The sequence below is a fragment of the Mycteria americana genome, chromosome 6 (genome assembly GCF_035582795.1).
Source record: "Mycteria americana isolate JAX WOST 10 ecotype Jacksonville Zoo and Gardens chromosome 6, USCA_MyAme_1.0, whole genome shotgun sequence".
Lineage (NCBI taxonomy): Eukaryota > Metazoa > Chordata > Aves > Ciconiiformes > Ciconiidae > Mycteria > Mycteria americana.
This window is the reverse complement of record NC_134370.1, coordinates 66999291-67021218: the sequence shown is the minus strand read 5'-3', so window position 1 is coordinate 67021218 and position 21928 is coordinate 66999291. Positions and strand designations below refer to the sequence as shown.

The 21928-nt window shown below is 46.7% G+C and overlaps 1 protein-coding gene across 3 annotated transcripts in view; it reads left to right on the top strand.

The window, feature by feature from the left end:
• Nucleotides 1-5505, top strand: part of CERS3 (ceramide synthase 3) — a 55216-nt gene extending 49711 nt beyond the window's left edge. For all 3 annotated transcript variants that reach the window (XM_075506318.1, XM_075506320.1, XM_075506319.1), the window contains exon 11: nt 3545-5505. In XM_075506318.1, the coding sequence (XP_075362433.1) occupies nt 3545-3676 (132 nt within the window). In that variant the 3' untranslated portion in view covers nt 3677-5505. The remainder of the gene's footprint in view (nt 1-3544) is intronic.
• Nucleotides 5506-21928: the final 16423 nt, after the last annotated feature.

Sequence of the window (21928 nt, the reverse complement as noted above, 5' to 3'; positions counted from 1 at the left end):
ACATCTTAGTATTCAAGCAGGGAAAATCCTAGAAATGTTACTTTTTTTTGTTATTCTTAGAAGGTCAAAGTTAAGAGGCACAAACTTCACTTACGATATCTTAATATATTTATAATGGTCTGTTAAACAGTTTGCAAAGACAGGTTTGTTTGGTTTTCTAGTTATAGATGAAGCTATTGCTATTTAAAGTTCTGCTCTGTCACTTAAACAAGCTAGACGAAAATGGCCAGACCCTTCTAAAGCAAGAACTTGTAGAGGCACTTGGTCAGGAAGCAGGTTCGTGGTTAAAAATTTAATAAAAATTTAGATTTGACTTGGCAGCATTTTTTCTTTGATTAATATCAGGATTTCAGAAGTAGTACTCTTTCCCAGAATTAAGCAAATTTGCAATGGTTGCTTCAGAATACAAAGAAATTTAATTCCTGCTGCTTTGAAGCATGTAAGACTATCTCAAAGGCAGGGATTTGCAGTGTGCTGGAACAAACATTTACATGTTTTTTAATTACTACCTATAGTGCCTTTAATCAGAGCATCCAGCTTGACAGCATTAAAACTGGGAAGGAAATCCTACCCGAATTTCCAGTTCCATGCTGGAAATGCCAGCTCATTCCTATAGGAAACGGGAATCGATGTCACATATCAGCTATCATTCAAAGCAAAGCAGATTGCCAGCTATTCTTAAGCATATGCTTGAGTACCAGCAACTTCTGCGGACCACAATGAGGTACTCAAAATTAAATACTCACGAACTTTACTGACCCAAGTCTATTCTCAATGAGCACAAAAGCACTCCTCCCCCAGCACTCCCCACGTTTGCAGCCTCAGCCAGCGACTGCTCGGGAAGATGAGAGTACTTCCAGTGAGTCTAGCAGATTCTGCATCAGACACTGTACTTAGGTTTAGTTTGCATGTCTTTTCTGAAACATTTCTGGTGGCAAAAAAGTAACAAGCCTCCCCCCATACCCTCAACATTTGTCTTTTACTGCAAATACAAATTGCAAAACTACCAGGAGTGAGAGAGGTGATCTGAAAGAGGCAGAACCTCATAAATTGTTTGTGTGGGAAAGGCTGTCTTTCCTTTTCTCTAACTGGCATGCCAAGTTTATTTTACAGTATTTACAGTAAGATTTGTTTGTTTTGATACCCTTTCTATCTTGTTAGGGAAAAGGCAAAAGAAAATCTCCAGGAAGTTTATAGTTTCTGATGAGACAGAGTTTAGGCTTTAATTTTCTTTCTAGTCCTATACATTTTACTAGAATTGTAATATATAAAGGGATATGAGATTGCAATTGGATGAGTTATTACTGAGCTGTCATTTATTTTCTCTGCATGAATTTGGTGCTTAAGAAAGACTTCAGACCAGCTGGCTAAGAAAGTGAAATTGTTAGTTCATTCTGAGAGCAGATACTGCATGGGCAGGAACAACACTGGTTTCTCCTTTCTGCGTCTCATCTCTGACCTTGGCACATCACTCCAGGAGCAGGAAGAACGTGCAGTCTCTGCCTGTTTAGTTGAGGTCCAGACAGATGACACGGAAAACGAATTTATCCATGATGGAGCGGTCCCCGGTGTGGCTGTACAGGCAGCAGATTGTCTGCACAAGGGCTAGCGTGCCTGCCAGCTCCAGCATGCAGCTCTGGAGGCAACGTACTCTGTTATGAAGGGAAGCCTCAGGTCTCCCTCAGTGGACAGTCCTGCAGGTCGAACACCCCCTCATTAGAAAAAGACACCATGACACCTGTAATCGTCAATACTTGAACATTGACAGCACTGACTGTCTGGCTGTTAAATTTTGGGAGTTCCCATTAACAAACTAGATACCCTGGTGCTAATGGGGAAAGTGTCAGCCATAGTGTGAGGGCCCAGGTTTTGATCCTCAGCTATGGGGAAACTCCTGGTTTTAAGTAAGAGGTGCTCTATTAAATCATGAGATGCTGGAGAGGGAATGACTGCTGCCCATCTCTTCCAACACAAGAACTAGAGGGTATCAGGTGGTATCAAGTCTACCAGGCACCCTCCAAGTAACTGGAAGTGACAACCAGTGGTGGCTGCTAATCACACAGGAAACTGCTGGAGGTGAAAAAGTTTCTTAGGTGCCTGCTTTGATCTCATTTCTGTTGTCAGTCACCGCTTAGGCAGAAGGAAGTGTTTACTTGATTTACAGCATCTTTAACTAGAGCATCCTACCCTGAGTCTGCAGAGCAGGTCATCAGTTGGTATGGAAGGTCCTTCCAGGGAGGCAGGTACTGCTCTTGTAAGCTTGTTGCACTGAAAGGGAAATAGAGGTGTTTGGTTTTAATGCCAAAGCCTTGATTCTTTGAACCAAATTTCTGAACACGTTGTAGGGTCTTGTGTTATGGTAGGAGTTGAGAAATAAGAGACTAATGGTATATTTTATGTGCCATGACAAATAGCAGAGAATTGTCTTACCTTTCCCAAACCTTTGCTGTGAAATACTAGGTAGACACAATGTCTTTTCTCCGTGTGGTGGGAACATTCATTAGCAAGTGCCATGTTTGACTGGGGATGAAGTATGATTGCCAAATGTTAGAAGCTGTTCCTATAGAGCTGGGAAGGGATTTTCATAAGGGCTGACCTCCTTTCACCCCTGCTAATGGGGCAGCCATCCCCTCCTCCCTGGCAATTCCCTTAGCAGGATGATATACCCAAGATGCATATGATAGCTGTATAGACATGGCCTCCCCTTTGCAAATGTTGACATGATGTATACACCATCAAGCAGGGAAGGGTATTTTAGGGTCAGTAGGTCTCTTTAAGCAAAGTTAATACCAGGAGATGCTGGCACAACTAGTCACTATTTAGATTACACCTGTCAGAACCAGGCAGCCTCTCAACTCCTATGTTTGGGCGAGCGTATTCATCATATTTAGCTTTTATACAATACTCTTTTCATCTTCGCTGCACTTCACAATTGTTAATTAATCCCGCAGCACCCAGGGATTACTAGTAAAGCTTTACAAGGGAAAGCAGAAACAAGCAAGAAGAGGTCAAATTACTGGGCCAAGGTCACGGAAGAAATTTTGTCTAAAGAGCATTAGGTTCTGCAAGATTAAAGTGGTGTTAACTGGTCTGTCCTTGGATGTCAGCCTCCATTTTGGGGGGAGGGGGTGTTTCTGGGGGGCACTTTTGATATTGTTTGCTGTATTTAGAGCTCCCCTTTCATTTGTTCCCCTTATCGTGTGTTTTTTTGCTGAGACAAATGGAGGACAGAGGAGTTTTGTCTTCAGAGGATGATGGGGAATTTCCAAGAAGGAAGAACGTCTCATGTTCTGGAACTTTTATGCACCATCTTTTTATTTTGCAATTACAAATGGGGGCACCTGACTAATGAAATTAATTGGTTATTTTTTCAAAATCATTGCAAGGATTCAGATACCCAGTTCACTTTAAAAATAAAAGACTTGCTTGTCTGGCACCCGTAGGCCTTTTTGAAAGGTCTGCACTGATAATAGCAATCTGGTAACTTATCTGACAGTAACTACTGCAAGTATAGAATATGCTTATGGTGCTTTCTTCTCCCTAGGACTTGAAAGATGACCGGAGCGATGAAGAGGAGGAAGATTCTGTTACAGATAATGAAGAGGAGTGTACAAAGAATGGCAACAAGAACGGCTGTGGGTCAAGCAAACATCTCCTAGACAGCAGTCACCACTAGCCCCTTCCTGCCTCACCTCCTGCAGTGATTTCTGCTCTGTTTTTAACCCAACGTACAGGATAGAATTTAAGTCAAAAGGCTTATGAGAGACTGTGATTGATTTATTGTTGGCCACTGGACCTGGAAAAAAGCCCAGTTTAGAGGGGAGGTAAAAATTGCATAACGTGACAAAATGTGTTAATGACCCACTTTCTGAATAGTTGCTAAGTGTTTGGAAAGATGTTTGGATGCACTGACTGACAGAGCTTAACAAGGTCAAAGCTCAAGAGCATCAGATCATTTAGTGTCCTATTGATTCTAATGTTGTTTTTCAATCTGATATAAGATATATTTCACCAAGCAGTTTAATTCACAGATGTTTTGTGGTAGGTAGTGTGAACTCCATTAGGAACCAAAATTACTCAATGTGGGAAAAATTTGACAGTGGTGTACAGTGACTAGTATTTTAGTCTTTACTTTTCAGTTTAAACCCTCATCAAAATGGCTATTTTTTGTTAGGTTTCATTTCCTGGAGGCCAGTGGAAGCTAATGTGGAGGAAGTCAAACTACTTGCCTGTGAAGAGCTGGCTTCACTGCAGAAATACAGTCTTTCTCCAAAATATGCTGTATGATAGATTGCTCAAATATTGTGTTCTAAGATTTACTTGCCAAGGAAGTCACTGTTAAAATAGCAAAACTCAGCCCTGATTCTCCATTGAGCTCCAGATTTCACAAATGTCTTTCATCTCGGTCATTTTGGACCAGTGTTAGAACCAAAGGTGCAGTTGGGGGGGGAAGATACTGAATGAAAATTGGGTCTTCTCACAGGTTCTTTTGCACTTATTTGTCTTCAAAACCGCTGAACACCCCCTGCTCCTGACATATCTACAGCCCAGAAGATTAAAAATATCCATTCCCTTCTTGTGAGCTTGTCTCACACAGCAGCATTGGATGACTGTCTTCTCAGGACCGAGTCCTCTAAATTCTGTTTTGTGGTTCCTGTGCGTTCACTGCATGTATCTGGTCCTTGGGGTAGTGTGGGGCTAGCAAGGAATGTCACATGATCAGTACTGTGTATTCATCTGATATCAGGACCTGTATTTCCATCTCTGTTCTTTTTGAAAATCAGGAATCCCATCGGCTAGAGCCAAACTTGGATGTGAGTACGTGACTTAAGCCACATACCGTTGTTTATGCTGTAAGAAGTGGAGGAACAGTGGATATTTTATCAGCTCCTCTTACCACAAGTGCCTCTATCCTAAGTTTGCACTTTTGTTCTAACGCTAGTGCAGAGTGCAGCAGCATTTTAGTCCTGGGGCTTTCCAAGGAGAGCCTGGGCCTTTTAAACAGGGTGGTACCAGTCTCATTTCCAGATGCATTTAGCTCACAAGGTCGTAAATGATTTGTGTCATAAGTTTTAGAGGTGAGAGGCTCTCCATGTGGTTCTACAGTAGCTGAGATCATCTGGTGAACTAAATCCAGTAGCTTGATAGAGACCAGGGGGACCACTGCTAAAACAGCCTCAGTGCAGAGCTTTTGGTTTGGAAAGGCTCTTTTCCCCTTAAGGCTGCTCAGGCAGGAACTTGGTGACCTACGGGAAGCACTATATGACTGACTTGTTTTCTCAAGAGTTCCTTGGCAAAGGGGGATATAATTCAGTGACTGAAGCATTTGAAAGAATGGGAAATGTTTGGGATCTCGGATATGAAGAAAGAAGTGGTTTCTGTGCAGTTGCAAGAAACTCTAGGAGTACTTTGTTACAGAGGCTGGTAGTATGAAAAAAATCTACATATGGTCTGTTGAACTAGGCTGTGTTTAATTTTTTACTTATATTTTGGACCATGTTTTACCACAAAGAATTAAACTGAGAAAGGAGTATGGCCTACAGCTTCTGAGAAGGATGGGAAATGTACAGTGGCAGGACGGGACTCCTGACCCCATGGTTGTAGTTCAGTAGTGCTGCTCGGGCTGAGCGGGCAGAATTCCCTCAGCAGTTGTTGTATAGCAGTGTGTTTCCTTACATAGCTGTAGAGAATACCTTAAATACTGCAGTGTGGATTTATTGGAAGTGTAAGTACTTATTACATCATCTAAAGCAACTGGTGAGTTTGGCAGGGTCACAGTTGCTTATCAGGGCCTGTTTATTGCCTACATGAAAAGAACTGGCCTTTCCTAACAAAATGGAGAAACCCGACGTCTTGGAGGCTTTACGCTCCCTTTGAGAGCAGTAGAGACAACGATGCTTTCTACAAGACATAACGGGGTTTTGGGAGATGGCCAGGGTATTATCATTTGATTTTGGAGCCAGAAGGCTTTCCTGCTATGACTAGGAAAGGAATTCAGGAAAGGAAACACGAAGAATGATGTTGTCACAGGAGCGAGCCTCTGAACAACTACTGAGTTTTAAACTGGAATTTATAGTCTCATTGAGGCCAAATCTTGCCCTTCCTACTTGGACAAGTCTCCCACTGAGGCCAATTAACTCTATTGGAGTTTTGCCTAGGAAAAATTTTGGATTGCAGTTATCCAACCTAATTACAAGACCTGTTGTTTTCAATTGATGTGAAACTAGGGTCTTAAAGGAAGAGTAGAAGGTAGATAAATACATTCAAACATAAAACATTGAGGCAAATTTTGGGTGAGTACAGAAGAATATGGAAGAAAACAACGTCCTGAAGGTGAAGATCAAGTCTAAGCACAGTAAACAACCAAATAACTACATCACGTTGCAGTTAGGGACATGGAAGGAAAGAAGGCCATGGAAGGCCCTTCCCGGGCGGTTACTGTCATGGCCAACCAAAGTGATGAGGCCTACAAACTCTGAATGTAAACCATTGGGTACTGGGGATAAATACCCGCAGCACAGATTGTCACAGTGGGACTGGACGCATGTCCTGTGTTACCATCAGATTTGTCACTTCTGAAGTTACATGTGTTTCATTTTCCACTTTTTACTGGTAGAAACTCAGAAAGAAGCAGCTGCAGTCATGGGGAACACAATTCATGCTAAAGAAATTAATGTCATGGTGCTTCAAGATTTTCAGTCTATTCAATGCCCTTTTTTTTTTTTAATGTTATCACGAAGAGAGTCTCAAAATGCAAGTGCAGAACAATTGTAGGTAATGTATATGAGCACAGAGGACAGACTCTAACGCATTATTTTGACCATTTCACACAGTGGGTCCTGGTTTAATGCTTGGACACTGTGCATCTGGTTTTGCTATGTCACTTTGACCATGCCAAAATATTTATGATAGAATTACAGAATGAAAATGAAATCTTAGTCCATTAGAATCAGCAGAAACTCTTCTGTTCCATTTAATCCCTCTGAATTTTGTCCTCCTGTCTGTGTATACTATGCTGCCTCTGTACTTGTTTACTCCATAGATTTACCCATCTACTCTGGATTTGATGTAGAGATCTCCTTTACTCCACAGAACTCATTTTGTCAATTTGTATCATTCAGTATAATTATCTTTTTTTGTTCTTAATGCCACTGAATTTGTCTGGTCAGTTATGCTACATACTAGAAATAAATATTTTTTAAAAATAGGTATCTATGTAAGGATTTCCTTGTTTTCCCCGCCTTGCAGTGTCCTCCCCTCTGCTTTCCATTCCTTCCCAGCTTTCCAGTGAGGGCCCATTCAGGAACAAATTCCTTACTCTTCCAAGTTTTCCCCTTGCCTGGAAAAGGCTGGATGACCACCCGCCTTCTTAAGAGGTAACAGCGATTGCTGTAAATGAACTTTTCTTTTTTTTGTCCAGGACAATTAATGAATGGAGAGGAACCAAAATTAATGGGTGCATCATCCATCATTTGTATTATTTAAGATTCATGCTTTGACTAAAGTACTTGAAAGTGGTCCGATCTACACTGGGAACTACTCACTGTAGAATGCCAACACATTTTTGTATCTTTACTCAGTTGTTTTTTGTTGTGCATATTAGGACTGCTTATGACGTTACGTGTATTTGAGGAATGTTAGAATAATATGCAAATACAGAGATAATTCTTTTTTTCCTGAGAGTGCTTATGTTCATACATAGTCTGAGGTGGTATTGCCCAGTTAGATTGCTGTGGGATTACACTACCTAAATGTCTCATCACAAGCACACTTGAGACAACTCTGACAGGGCTCTTAAGATGGCAAAAGCAGGAAAGCTCTACTGAAAACAAGGGAGCTGTGCTGATTTGTATCAGCTGAAAAGCTGTTCCATATTTTATATTCTTTCTATTTCTGCCTCCCTAGTCAGGAAGATCACAGAGGTTCTGACTTACCATCTCTTCTCATGGGCAAACAAACATAGGGGAAGGTGTTCCAGCCCAAATAATGAACTGTAGCAGAATACTTTGGTTTTATTATCTGAATTCATTTTTTTTAAGCTTATGAGTAAGAATAAAGTAGATGGGAAACAAATCGAACAGGGATATGTGAGTTTTGGCTACAAACAACTTGCAAACTGTGAAGAATTAAAAAAAAATCTTGCTGATTTAGAAAGAAAAACATCATCTCCACAGGCATTTCCCCCAGCTGTGGGTTTGAAGAACAACAGATAACCAGTGGGCAGAAATGAAAGTCCATGCTGAGACTAAGAACATAGCCCAGTTGTGAAAATGCCAGAGAGAGTTGGTTTGATGGCTGTTAGCTGCCCAAGAGCTGGGGAGCCTTTCTGTGTGGAGCAGCAAATGAGCCAAGGGAGGTACCTCTGAGCTGATGCCATTGGTCGTGTTCAAAATCACTGAAAACGTCTGTTCCTGTTTCCCAGTCAGTTTAATGGGCTCCCTCCTGCTCTGTCTGTGCCATATTGAGCCAGGGTTTTGTTTTTTGCCTATAGAGTTTGAGCTTTGGCTGCCCAAGGCGTGGACCTGGAGGCGGGTGAACACCTCTGACTTGTTGAAGGTCACACAGGACATCTGTATTCCCACTGAGAATGCGATTTCTGCTTAGGAAATTTATGAAATCTACCTGATGCCCATGCTTTAGAGACAGAGAGTAACCAATGTGTGTCAGACAGCAAGGTGGCACTGTGAGTGACCAGCATCACGGAGAGGGAGCTGACCTTTCCTGAGCACAGCTTCATGAATATGGAGAAGAAAAGTCAGGAGAAGGCTTGGCCAACTCATCGCACAGGTTTTTCTTACAGATGTAGGTGTGAAAGACTCATTTAAAGGCTGCTTTCTCTAGTTCTTTAGTGGGGAACATTTTTTCTCACTCTGTCACCATATTTCTGCATGATGCTACTTGGTTTATAGAAATTGCCAAACAAGGTCAGAGCAGTCACACCCACTTCTGAGAGCAGCCAGCACCAAAAGTTTGAGAGGTGGATACCAAACCAACAGCCCAGAGTAATCCCTCTCCCGCTCTGGTATGAGGCACAGGTAGGTTTGTGCTCAAACACATTTTGGGGGAGGAAGGGTGTTACCATGTACAGTCACAGCTCTAGATGTTCTTGCCACTTGTGTACAACAACCAGCTGCTCTGTGCTGCAGGGGCTGGGCACACCTTGAGTGAGGAACATAGTTCAACCTTAGGTTCATTTCTTTGAATTCCCATTGCCCAGTTCGTGTTTGCCGTCCTGCCTCTCAGGTTTTTGGTCACCTGCATTGCTGCTTAACCTCATCAGCAGAGATTTCTCCATGCCCCGTCTCTGCTCCAACCTGTAGTAGCAGCAGCGTTTGCATGTAGTGCTAAGGTAGCACACTTGCCTACTGAAGTGTAAGCTATTTGGTATATCACACAAGAGAGGGAAACTTCACAAAGTATTGGGACATAATGGGGGAGAGGGGAAATAATTGGCCAGAAAACCAGGATTCCTGCAGGAAAAAAATTAGTTTCACTTTCTCTCCTGTCATCCACGTGTGTTAGGATCTTAAGCAGCAGAGAGGAGGTAAAGCCCTGACATTAATCCCTTGTCAAAGAATGGGATTCCCAATCAAGGAAACAGAGGTGATCAAAGCAATGTAATCTTCACCCTAGCTGACTACAGAGAACTTCAAGTGGGGCTCTGAGAGTTTATTTAACTGAAGTACCCTTTGTGGGATTACTTGAAGTTTCTAGCTTAATAGAAGACAAGGCTGAAAGCACAGGTCTAAGCTTCAACATATGACTCTGCAAATACAAAGTCATAACAACCCATGTAGGATAATGTTGTTGATGTTCCAATAGTCCGAAGATTTATGAAAATATCTTCTATTTACTCAGCTGGAAAGAGCCCTGTTCTTCTGGAGTTTTGTTACCCCATAAAGCATTCAGAGGAGACCCCATAATCATTTCAAAGTCAGAAACATTAAGTGGAATAACAAGTATAAACCCTATCCACAGTGACTTTGAAGTGCAAGAAGCATGTCCTTGTAGCCATAGAATATTACTCTGCTTTGAGCCAGGGTGGGAAGAAACAGCTCCCAGGCAGTTGTTTCAGGTGGTGAAAAGTCCATATTTTTCCTACCACAAAAGAAGCTGGTCTAAAAAAAGTTAGAGTTGAGCAGTGATGATTAATTCCCACTGAAATTCACAGAATCTTTTCCCATGATGCTGATGAGAACTGGATCCAGGCCTCAAGCGACCAGATAAGATGATAAAGACAGCATGGCACTGCATTCTCCAACCACCAGGAGTAGGGCACAGCCCCAGTGTTTCCTCCTCCTATAGCCCAGGGCAAAATCCTCCCCGGAAAATGAGATCTTTTGTCTGCAGGACACTCACCTGAACTCAGTTCTGCCTTTGCCTCTGCCCAAACTGGGCATGTGTCTCTTGAAAGACATCCCTGGGAAAGCAGTCCCTCCCCTTTCAAACCAGAAACTTCACTTTCAGAAAGCAGTCTGCCTCCTATCCTCTGCGCTGTTCAAAATCTCAACAAAGACTGGATTGCTGATGCTAAAGCCTGTGATCCAAGGCCAAATTTACCAGGAAGAGGCAAATGATGAGCTATGGTTATCACAACCACCTTAGCGTGTGAGTGCGTGAGAGGGCTGCTGAGTCAGAGGCGAGAAGGGACCAGAGGGAGAAACTGGAGCAAAATGGCTGGGGCAACACAGCAACAGTTTAAACACAGAACTGACATCACCAAGAATCACGAAGGAAAGCAGTAACAAGGCTAGGAAGAAAAAAAGCCCCAAGAGAAGAAGGAGGAGGAAAAAGACGGTAGTTCAGTAATACTGGGGATCAGCCCTTTCCAAGCAGCAGAAGCCAGCTTTGCCTGGACTCTGAGATGAACTCTGTAGCCAGGACAACTCCTTTTCCCTGAGCACCAGCGGTTTCAGATTGAGCCCAGCCGATGAGTTCCCAAGGCAGGAGCGAAGGCAGCAGGATCTGGGAAACACTCCTTTAGAAAGTTCCCAGTATGTGAGTGAGGGGACAGGGAGGGACTCAGCTGGGGCTAGGCCAGGGTAGCCACAAGTGGAGGCCAGCAGACCTGCAGCTGTGGCAATGACCCCATCGTTCACCTTCAGTTGCTGGGCAAGCCTGACTCTGCCTTGACTCTCAGCATTGGTTTTGTGCTTCTCCTGGCTGATCGAGGCTCCCCGAGTCATAGAAGAGCTCCTAGAAGATTTGTATGTTTGCTTTCTACAACAAAGAGCAGAAGAAAGCTGCTAAAAGGCCTTTCTAGTGCTAGCACGTATGGGTAAGTTTCTTGGTTATGTCATGGGCTGCATACAATGCAGGAGAGGTCCTAGTATTTCAGGAGAAGAATCTGTGGGAAGCAGGAGCTAAATCCTATCAGGTTGTCCTAAATCTTATCAGGCTACGCAAATCCTACCTAGTTTCTTTGCCATTTTAAAGGACGAATTATTCAGCAACAAAAAAATGTTTCATACATTTCCCTATTGCAAGGGGCAGTGAAGTCAGATAGCAGTTGCATGTTTGGAGCTTTTTTTCCCCTTCTAATCTTTTGGATCCTGCAAGGATGGCATTTGAGCAGAGAACATGACACTGTAGCAATAGCCCTTTTGCCTGAAGTGAGGACTATCCTGTAACCCATACTGTACTGCAGGGCATGCACAGCATTTATTGAACTTGGAAATTGCCCCACACACCCACTTTTGTGCTGCAGTTCCCTCTGTGATTCTTCTCTGGCATAAAATCCAGGCAAGAGGGAAGCCGGCATGCTTACCCCTTCCCCTGCCCTGACATGTGTGGCCGACATGAGGGAAATCGTAACCCAGCAGCACCACATCTCTACACTGTGGATTGCAAATATGGCTGCTCCACCTCTTGTGGGCAATGATTTTTTTTTTTTTTTAAACATTTGGTGACATATCCAAAGCAAACGTTGGAACTTAGCCATGGCTTGTGAGGTTAGTCCCACACCCTGACGGACACAGGGTCCCAGCAGCTCCACAAAGCAGTGGAGTTGCCAGCCTGCAGCTGAGCATCCTCGCCCTGGGCCATGGAAAGGCCACGCTCCTTTCACTGAATGTTAGTGACAGGAAGACAAATTCCTGCTCTGTAACACAATGTTGAGAACAGAGAAACCTCTAAGTTTCTTCATTTTATACATCAGAGAGGATTTTACTGCCTTCCAAGGGAATGGATGCTCCTCTGTCCTGTTGCATGACAGAACCGTAGGTGCCAGTGCGAAACACGCAGCAAAAAGTGCTGTTGGTCTCTGAGCCAAGGCAGCCGGCACTGGGCACGGAGGAAATGTCTCACGTACGGGAAGGAAATGTGTCTCAGGCCTTCCCCCCGGTTCTGGCTGACAGCTCCCTTCGGAAAGCCCAGAGCAGCACTGCTGGTCTGTACGTGCTCCATGCAGTGATGAGAAAGCTCGAGTACCTATGCCAATACACCAAAACGCGTGTATTGGTTACCTGGTTATTGCTGCAAGGGTCCACGAGGTGGCAATAGCAGGACACTGCTCCCTGCTCGGACACGGCTCCCGTGTAGCATTTTTGTCCATCTTTTTGCCCTTTAAAACAAAGAGATTCTGTCGAAGATCGGGGTGCAAAGTGTTTCTTACAACTGGTAATTTCCACTTGGTCAGCCTCTAACTGTGAAACAAGTGTCTGGTACATCGCTGGTAAAAAAGCACTACAAATTTTACCGAGAGCGAGTGTTTGGTACCAGTCCAGAGGACCAGCGTGTCGGCGTCCCGAGGGCTGGCATCTACCCGGGTGTCACCAGTGACCCTTTCCCCGGAGGTGCAGTGCTCTCCTGCTGACTCCCCTGGTACCTGAGCTGTACCTGCCGTATCTGGGGTAAGGGCTGGGGAAGAAAGGATGTTAAATCTTCTCTGACTCTGCTTTACTGCTTGTACTTTTTTGTATTGTCTATTTAAACTACATATTTGTCAAGCCACAGAGTCTGAAGCTGCTAGTAAGTGAAGTCCCATTCTCACCTAGATCTTTAATGTCTATAAAGCAAATAAGGATGATAAAACTCTCAGAATAATGAGGGTTACACTGCCGTTCCACTTTAGGAGACAGACTCTCCACCCCAAGCACATCAGGTGCTCTGCATTTTGCACCATTGCCAACAATAAAGCAAAGCTCTACCGGTAGAAGGGTTTGGGCCAGGCTCAGTGTGTGCATGTGCAAGGGAGGGAGCAGTGGGACAACATCTCCCAAACACAAAAGGAGATGGAGACTGAGGAGCAGTTGCATCTCAAACCCTTTAAATCCAACAGGGTCTGAGCATTATGGCCAGAGCAACCCAAGGATCTGGGAATGCCAAGAAGTGGCTTTGTGTAAGAAAAAAAAACCTGTGAGCATGAACTGGGAGGGCACCCTACCCCACGTACTAACCCTAGCTGTGTTCAGCCTGCCTGCCTGGTGCTGTTACCAAGGGAGGATGGGAGCTCCCCGAGGACAGTCTGTCCCCAGAGCATGGTCTGTCACCATGCTGCTGAGTAGGTCAACCAGAGAGAGGGAACACCTGTGCTCGTGGGCTGAGGGCTGTGAGCAGCCCACCTTGCATCACCTGGCAACATCCCCCCACCAACAACTTTTACAAGGGCAGAAGGATGAATTAATTGGGTGCTGGCTGTGTGCTGGAAAAGACGAGGTACAAGGCAAGCTGCTCAGTGAATGGGGGCTACATTGCCCTGACAGGTACAACGTACAGGGGCACGGACTGAGCTTTGGGTTTTGTGCTCGAAGAACGTTGCCCTAAAACACCTCCAAAACCACCACAGCGCACTGGCAGGAGGCACTGCTGAAAAGTGCTCCGTATAGAAAGCTGTTCCCAAAGTTCTTTAATGCAAATAAGTAGTGGTCACTGCAGCCCCAGGTTGAAGCGCTCACTAAGCAGTGTTAAATGCTGGACAAACTGGGCTTTTTATAAATGCAGAGCAGAGAGACAAACAATTAACACCAAAATCTAGCAGTTCTAGAGTTTTCCCCTAGAAACCTGGGGAGGGCACAGTGTGTACCTCCTCCCTTACTGCTGCTGTGACTGGTTCCTGCCAGGGGGAAATTTTGGGCTTGAGCTCCATGAAAGGTGTGCTGAGGAACCCAGCAGCTCCATAGCTGTGCTAAGCCCTGGCTGAAATGGCGCACTGAGCCAAGCAAACAGCCATGAGCACTCCTACACTCCCCTCGAGCATCAGCAGGAAAAAGGGATCTGTTGGTCTAAACAAGCTTCTTTAATCCCATTCAGCACAACCCTCGTGGTCAGGCTGCGCTCAGCTATGAGTGTGCAGAGAGCTGGGAACTGATTTGCTTTGATAGTGGGATGAAGTGTTTCCTTGAGCTCTCTCCATGCATGGCTGTGGATGAGCAGGAGGCGCTCGGAAGCTGTGGACTGTGGGTGGCAGCCTCCGTGGTTTCCATCTGACCCCAGCTCTTCTCTAGGTTTCTCTTTCAGAGCCAGGAGGCAGCTGGATTTGACTTGACTGTCCCAGCAGAGACTGAAGCTTCGAGGCTGCCTGTCTGGCACTTGCTATGCGTGGGGTTTGCCAGGGGCTGGTACCCAGCTGTTGGCGCAGTTTCCTCCATCACAGCTCACAGACAGTGCCGGTGGGACTCCTTACTGCCAGCAGGTTAACTGAAACGCATCTCCTCTCATTCCTTGTGGGTGTCCGGCCCTGAAAGCCTGAAAGCAGGCAGTTATAAGAGTCCTAGAGTGACGCTTATATTTTGCTTTTATGAACAAATACTTGCAACCAAGCCAAAGTCAATTGCCAGCTCTGTTGGGAGAGAGGATCTAGCATCAGAGGAGGATCCCGATTCTGTTCTTGGTTCACTGTATGACCTTGCAAATAATGACAATATTGGCCCCAAATGGACTGGGATGAGGTATTGGTGGCTGTTGTTGATTAAAGAGCAGGATGTGTTTCAGACTCCAGAAGAGTTGCTCCCTCCAGACCTCACACTGGCCCTGCATCTGGCCAGTTCTTACCTAGTGACTCCGAGCAGACTTTGCTGACGTGGGCAGTCGGGTTTCTTTGCTGGCTGTGGAGGAAAAGGCAGCCCTTGCTGTCGCTTAGAAGACTGTGACTTGCACAAACTCCATCAAAGTGCACAGCATTACAGATGCGGCCGTGCAATGGTCACAGCAAATCCTGTCTGCCCTGCTCCTTTCTCCCCTGAGAACAAAGACGCTTTTGCTGCTTCAGGTGAGCTCAAGGGACCAAAATGTGGGGCTCTTTCTCCAAGTAGGTGCTCCAAGTGACCCCTAGACTAGGAAACTAACATAGATATGCAACATCAGTTGACCAAACGTCCCAGTTTGCATCTCCAGGCTGTGGAGCTCATACTAAAGGCTGTGGGACAGCATGTGCTGGAGACTGAGTGCCCACAGCTCCCTCCCTGCTGGAGGTGTTTGTCCTCCTGGGACAGCACTGGGGAATTTGCTGACTCAATTGGGGGTGATGGGGAGGGAGCGTGAAGACTGAGTGGTCCAGAGGGGGAGAACTGCAGAGCAGCCAAGTCTGGGGAGAAGGCTAGCAAAACTGTATTGTTAAATTTTAAAAGCTCCAGGTGGTCAGAGGTCTTGGGCTGTGAACTCTGCACTGCTTCTGACAGTGGCATTACAGGAATGCTTCTGCACAGCTCTGCATCCAAAATGGAAGCAACCGGGAAAATTTGCACAAACTTGGGTAAAGGATTGATCCTGTGGGGAAAAGTAACTCTGAATGCTGTTGCATTGTTGGTCCTATCACTGCTCATGGATAAAAGGTGGAGGTTTTTGATTGATGAATTTGTGTAAAAATTAGTTCAAATGGTTTAACAAAGCTTTGAGGGCAGCTTGGGAACAGCTTGAATATGAACAGCTTGACAAAAGAAGAAAGGTTAGACAACAGAAGTTTTGAGCAATGATAAAATAACCCAAGCACATGGGCTTGGGGCTGTTCCACTTCCACAAGAGAATAGGGGTGTTTTACAGGCCCAGGCTGGGGGGCCAGTGGGGCTGGGGGGCCTCGGGACACAGTCCTTCCTCAGCTCTGTGCCACCATTCAGTGGTGCTTGCGCTTGGAGGACAGCCCTTTCCACCTTGGCGCATCCCCCCCACCCACGGCCCTGCAGCTCCAGTGGGCGGTGAGGAGGGGCACTGCCGGCTGGAGGAGAGCAGACTCCTATGCCGTGATCCACCCCGGAGCCCCCGCCACAGCGCTTGACGAGGGCCCCTGACCCCCGGTAATCCCTGCTCGTGGGGATATTGAGTTTTCTGTTTGCTTTGCAAGTGTAATTGGCCAAGACGCTGTGAAGGGAGGAGAGAGTGCCCAAGGGAGAGGTGTTAAAGAAATAGGAAAACATTATTAAGAGTGTTTTAAGTCGGCAGTTTCCCTTATTAGTACTTTCATGATGGAAAGAAGCCACTTTAGGTCCGTGCAGTTGCACTGGGCCACCATGTCCAGGCCCATGTAGACATCCACGCAGAGGCTGTGCTATCTTGTGCATCCCCTTGGCATCACCTCCATCTCTCTTCCAAGCCATGCACTGCTTTCTTGGCTTACAAATCTCTTCTGGCTTCTTGTGCCCTGCTGCAAGGAATATGCAGAGAAGGAGGAGCCTTATATGAATTATTCGGTTTGGGGGGGTGATCCTCATCCAAGGCAGCTGTTGCATTCAAAGGGAGATGTTTGAGAGGAGAAGGGGAACACCAGATGTGGGATATGACCAGCTGAAGGACAGCACCAGGGAAAGAAGGAGGTGGTGTCTGCATGAAGGGCTCTGCTGTGGTGAACTCCAAGCATTCAGAAGATCTGCCTCCACAGCAAAAAAGAAATCAACAGCATAGTTTTCTGAGAAAGGATTATTTTAAACCATCCTATGGTTGGGAACCTCTTCATTTGCTCCTGGGCAATAAGCCTCTAGGCTTGTCACAGCTCACATTTCCCAGCCTGTCATGGGGTCAAACATGGAGTGATGGAGTTAAATGAGAAATCAATCTCATGATTGCAGGAGCCAAGGCCTGGAGAGGAAAAACCCAAACAAACCATAAAACAGAACAAAAGAAAGTGCCAGCTATTCCCAGGTTCCTGATAACATCATCAGAGGTGGCAACACTGGACTTCATAAAAAGCCTCGCTGAACTTTAGGGTCAGCCTCAAACAACGACAGCTCTTTCCTTTGTCCATTTGTTCCTGCGTGCCTGGGGAGTGACGTGTGGCTGATTATTATTGCCTGGGTGATGGCTATCTATGCACAGCTCTCAGATACCAAACAGACCCTGGACTAGCCTTGTCTGTGTTTAAAAATCGCAGCATGGTCTGGATGGAGGTGGTGGTACACTTTCATTTCCGATCTCTCTACACAAAGTACTGCCTACACTGGAGGAAGCAGATTCTCCCGGCACCCTGCAGCTGTGTTACTCAATTGGGAGCATGTTCTTTTATATTCCTGGCTTTTCTCACCCACAGTAGCATGCATGCGATGTCATTTTCTGCTCCCGACAGTGTTGCACCCTGATCCCTCCAACCACCTCCACCAAGGTAGCAAGATACCCTGGGAGGTTTTGTGCAGACAGTAGTGGCACCAGTGTGGGGATGTAGCCAGATATCCACTCTCATGGGGGCAGGTGTGAAGCGACCTGGAATTTCAGGAGTCCATTCCTCAGCCCCTATCTCACAGGAGTATTTTTATTCTTTTTTTTCTGTATTCCATGGAAATAGGATGTTTTTCCGTGTTGCAGCTGGGTGAAGCTGTGAGGCCCCTGGAGACAGGCAGAGGGGAAGTGTTTGGAGGGAAGATCTCCAGGGAAAACCTCATGCAATGCACTCACTGTTTGTAAGACAGATGCGTCTCAACCAAAGCAAACTCGCTCTGACAAAAGGGAACCCTTGTCAGCCCATGAATAAAGCTTCCTGCTAGGGGAAAGAAAGGGATAGGTCTTCTGCCATGGACTTACCTTAACTGAAGCAGGCTGCTTGCTCCCATGAGGGCACAGGTGCCGGTGGCTCGGCTCTGTCCCTGGACACCTCCAGTATCACAGTCACTTTTCTTTCTGTTCCTTATCCCCAGGAGCTCAGGAACAGGCTGTCCATTTTCAGCCAGTCTTGACGGAGATGTCCCAGAGGGAGTTTTTCTCTCACAGGCTCAGGAGAATTCAGGCTGCTGGAAGGAAAAACCTCATAAGTGCCTCTGCTGAGGGCTGCCTCAACGGTACTAGACACTGGAGGCTCCACATAGAATCATAAGAATCATTTAGGTTGGAAAAGACCTTTAAGGTCATTGAATCCAACCATAAGAAGCAAGTCCAACATGAAGAAGCACAGCCTTAAAGACCCTCTATCCAGGGAAGAAGCTTTAATCGAACCTCTGGCTCACTGTGAAAAACCGATCTGTAGGAAACCGACTGCTGGCACCTATAGAACTACTTATATTTATTTAGTTGATTGTTTTAAATGACAAAAGAGCTTTTCTTGGTCTCTACTTGTCATTAAACTGTCTCTGGCTTCTTTGCAGGGGCATTTGCATGGGTAACAGCAGCACCCGCCAGGTCTGCACCCAACCAGCCTGGCCAAACTCTGCAGCGTTAAGGCAGGTGCAGCCTGTAGCAGGGAAGGAAATCCTCGCTGCCCAAAGACTGCAGCGAGGCAAGGAGCTGCGGGGAGAGTGGGGAAGGCATCGGAGTGTCCTGGGCAGGAAAGCATCACCCGTGAGGTTGGGACTGCCCGCTTAGGACCAGGATGGGAAGGGTTTGGAGAGGGGTGGCTGGAGAGAAGGGAGAAGGCTGAGTAATGGCCAAGTTAACCCTTCGTATGCTGGCATTTTCCAGGCGGCAAGCCAAATGACTGCTCAGGAAGATGTATATAACACATGTCTGCAGTCTCCAAAGGGTTATTAACTGTGCAATAATGGCCATGAAACTTGGCTTCCTCGACATACATTTAAAATTGCAAAAAAATAAAACACGAGTTTCAGAGGGGGACAGGTCTTGTTTCCTAGAAACTGTGGGGCCAAATCCACTCTGTGATGGTGAGAAGAGGAGAAACACTACTCCCCCCACACCAGGGCTGGGGGCAGGGGAGAAATGCAATCACCACAACAGGACCACAGCCCCCTCCTGCCACACGCGTTATCCTTATCAGTAACAATTTCAAGACATTTCTGAAAAGCCCATGGTGTTAAATTAATAAAGTCTGTGTCTCACTGGCGCTTTGGGATTTGGATTCAATAAAAACACTGCTGCTCCTAAGACAGTTTCCTCTTTTGTTGTGTGGGTACCTCTGCGGGGGCTTGTCCCTTGCTCCTGGCTCCAGCCCTTGCCAACACCAAGGCCTGCCTGTGATGTTGCCCCTGTTGTGGGGCGTTGCAGCCTCTTGGGCCCCTGCCCAGACGCTCTGCAACTCTGCGATGCTCAGCAGGGACTAGCCCTACCCCAATGCAGTCTGTGCCGGCCAGCTCAGCCACTGAGTGAGTCCTTCCATGCAGTAAGTTACAGACTTCTCTTTATTAGTGCCCCTCTTCCCCCACACTATTAAATGTATTCTTTCTCTGTATTGTTGTTATTTTTTTGGCAGAGGACTTTGGAAGGTGGGAGAAAGGATCTACTAAAAAGTTAAGCAAATCTAAGCCCCTTCGTCAAACCCTTTTGAGGGAAGAGATGAGGCACCAGCTTCAGTCCCTTAGCAAATGAAGACGGCTGGTGGTCTGGGTTTAAACATGACTGTTCGGCGCTCAGGCCAGATTTGGCAGCTCACAAATCAAACTGCCTCTTGGTTCTCAGGAGTGGAGGATTGCCACGGGTGGAAGAGCTGTAGGGGAGCTGCTGCCCAGAGCTGCTGTGCCAGCCGGGGCCCTGGCCTTGGAAGGAGGCGCTGAAATTGTTGGTTCACAACAGGTCAGGAGAGAAATTCAGGCTCTGAGGTTTTGTTTAAACCATGTTACATTACACTATTGACATACAGCAAGGCAGTCCCAAACTGAGTTTTTGTCTCACTTGATTGGATTCTGAGCCAGTCCGTTTGCTTTGGTAAGTTACTTCTTGTTAGAGAGCAGACTGAGCCTTGAAAGAGACAGGAAAACACAGAGCTATTAAATCTCACCTGGTCTCATGTTAAGAAAGTGAATTTGAGCTGTGGGTCTTGGCTTCGCTCAGATTTTGTCTGCTGGGAGCTGGTTGCAGGTCCTCAGTTTCGCTCTTGCTGCTGACCGCTGGTAACGTCCTCCAAGTGCCACCGCACTGGAGAGACGAGGAGCTTCCCTGAGACCGCAGTAGGAGGTGGGATGTCAGCATGCACTCATGCCCGTATGGTGCTGCAGAGGCCCTGCGCAGGGTAGGTCTTGCCAAGGTGCTACGCCAGCCTGCTGTGTGCCGCAGGGTGTTCCTCGATGCCCGGGAAGAGCACAGCCAGCGGGGTGAAGGGCTGGAGGCAGCTCTAGGATTCCGGCTCTCAAATGGCCTCTCTACTTGTCACAGGAGCAGATCTCAAAGAAAACATCGTTCCTGTTGCCTGTCCAGTGCCTGAAAGAGAGAAAATGGTGTTAACCTGCTCATCTCTCTTCCCACTCCTTTTCCTAGATTCAAATGGCCCTTTTCTTAGCACTACCCCAGTTGCCTGCCCTCGCAGGGATGAGCATCCAAATCTAATTCCCCTTGCTTGCGTCTCAGAGCCATTACCACTGTCAGTACAACTCTGGACAATTCTCGTGTAAGTGCTGCACTGCTATCTGCCAGAGTCATTCACACTCTTTTATGGGCCTTCCTTTGAATTCTTCTACAATTTCAGTAACAAAGTTGCAGATTTTTGCAGAAGTTTAAACTCTAGGACACTGCTCTGCTGGGCCACAGCAGTTTAAAGCTGCTAACACGTTGGGTCTTTACTGCTTTCCACGACTCAGCCATGCCAGGAGCGCAGGATCCGATCCAAAGCCCGCTGAATGCAGCGGAAATCTTTCTACTCTTGGAAAGCACCCTACTGCTTTCAACAGCCCCTGGACCAAGCTGACTTCTCCTGACCCCTGGGCAGCTGAGGACACGCAGGACATGGCCTAGCCATCAGGTAGGAAGGAGCTTTTGTGGCTGCAGGATCTCAGTGAAAATGGGAACTGGTTGCACCCGGATGAGGATGCGAGTGTCCCCCCCGCACATGGAGTGGCAAGGGAAGGGAGTTGGCAGGTAGCTTCCTCCTCTTCTTCCTCTCTCAAACAGCCCTCTTAACTAGCTTGAACAACCTGTCCTCCCTGATTTAAATTAGTGTCCCCCTCTTGTCCACCACTGTAAAAACCAATTTTTATATCTCCTGAGCTTTATGAACTTGTTTCTTGTTTTCATCCATGTGATGAGTGCTTCCAGGAGTAGGTAAGATCATTGCCTAAAATCTTTCTGCGCTCATATATTGCCAACCTCATTTTTTCCTGGTCTGCTGAGTCCTGGGATCAATACTTCAGATGGTGGTGGAAAAGGCTGCAGGAAATGAAGGAATGGGTGAATTTTTCAAGCGAGCGTCTGTAGCAGTGCCTAAATTCCTTTAGTAATGAAGAAAAGGATATGCAGAAAACACGACGGAGGAGACCACCAGTCGGCTGCTTTTTGCCAGACCTCCCATGCCTCTCGCTAGGCTATTTCCGACGGCTTCATGGGCACCAAACCAGCCGCAGGCCTCGGAGAACCGGCTGCAGAAATGCCCACCGCAGGGCACGGGGGGGCCCCGGCTCTGGCTGGGGTCTGCCGGCCTGCCCGGCCGCGGGGCAGGAGAGGGCGCCCCCTGCCGGCTGCCCCCACCCACGTGCACCCCTCCTCGCGCAGCCCAGCCCTCCGCCCAGCGCGTTCAGCTCGCAGCCAATGGGGGAGCGCGGGGCGTGGCCCGTTGGGCGCCCGCGCCAATGAGCGTGCGGGGCCGCGGGGAGGGGCGTGGCCGGGCGCCCACCACGCCGGGGCTGTCGGCGGC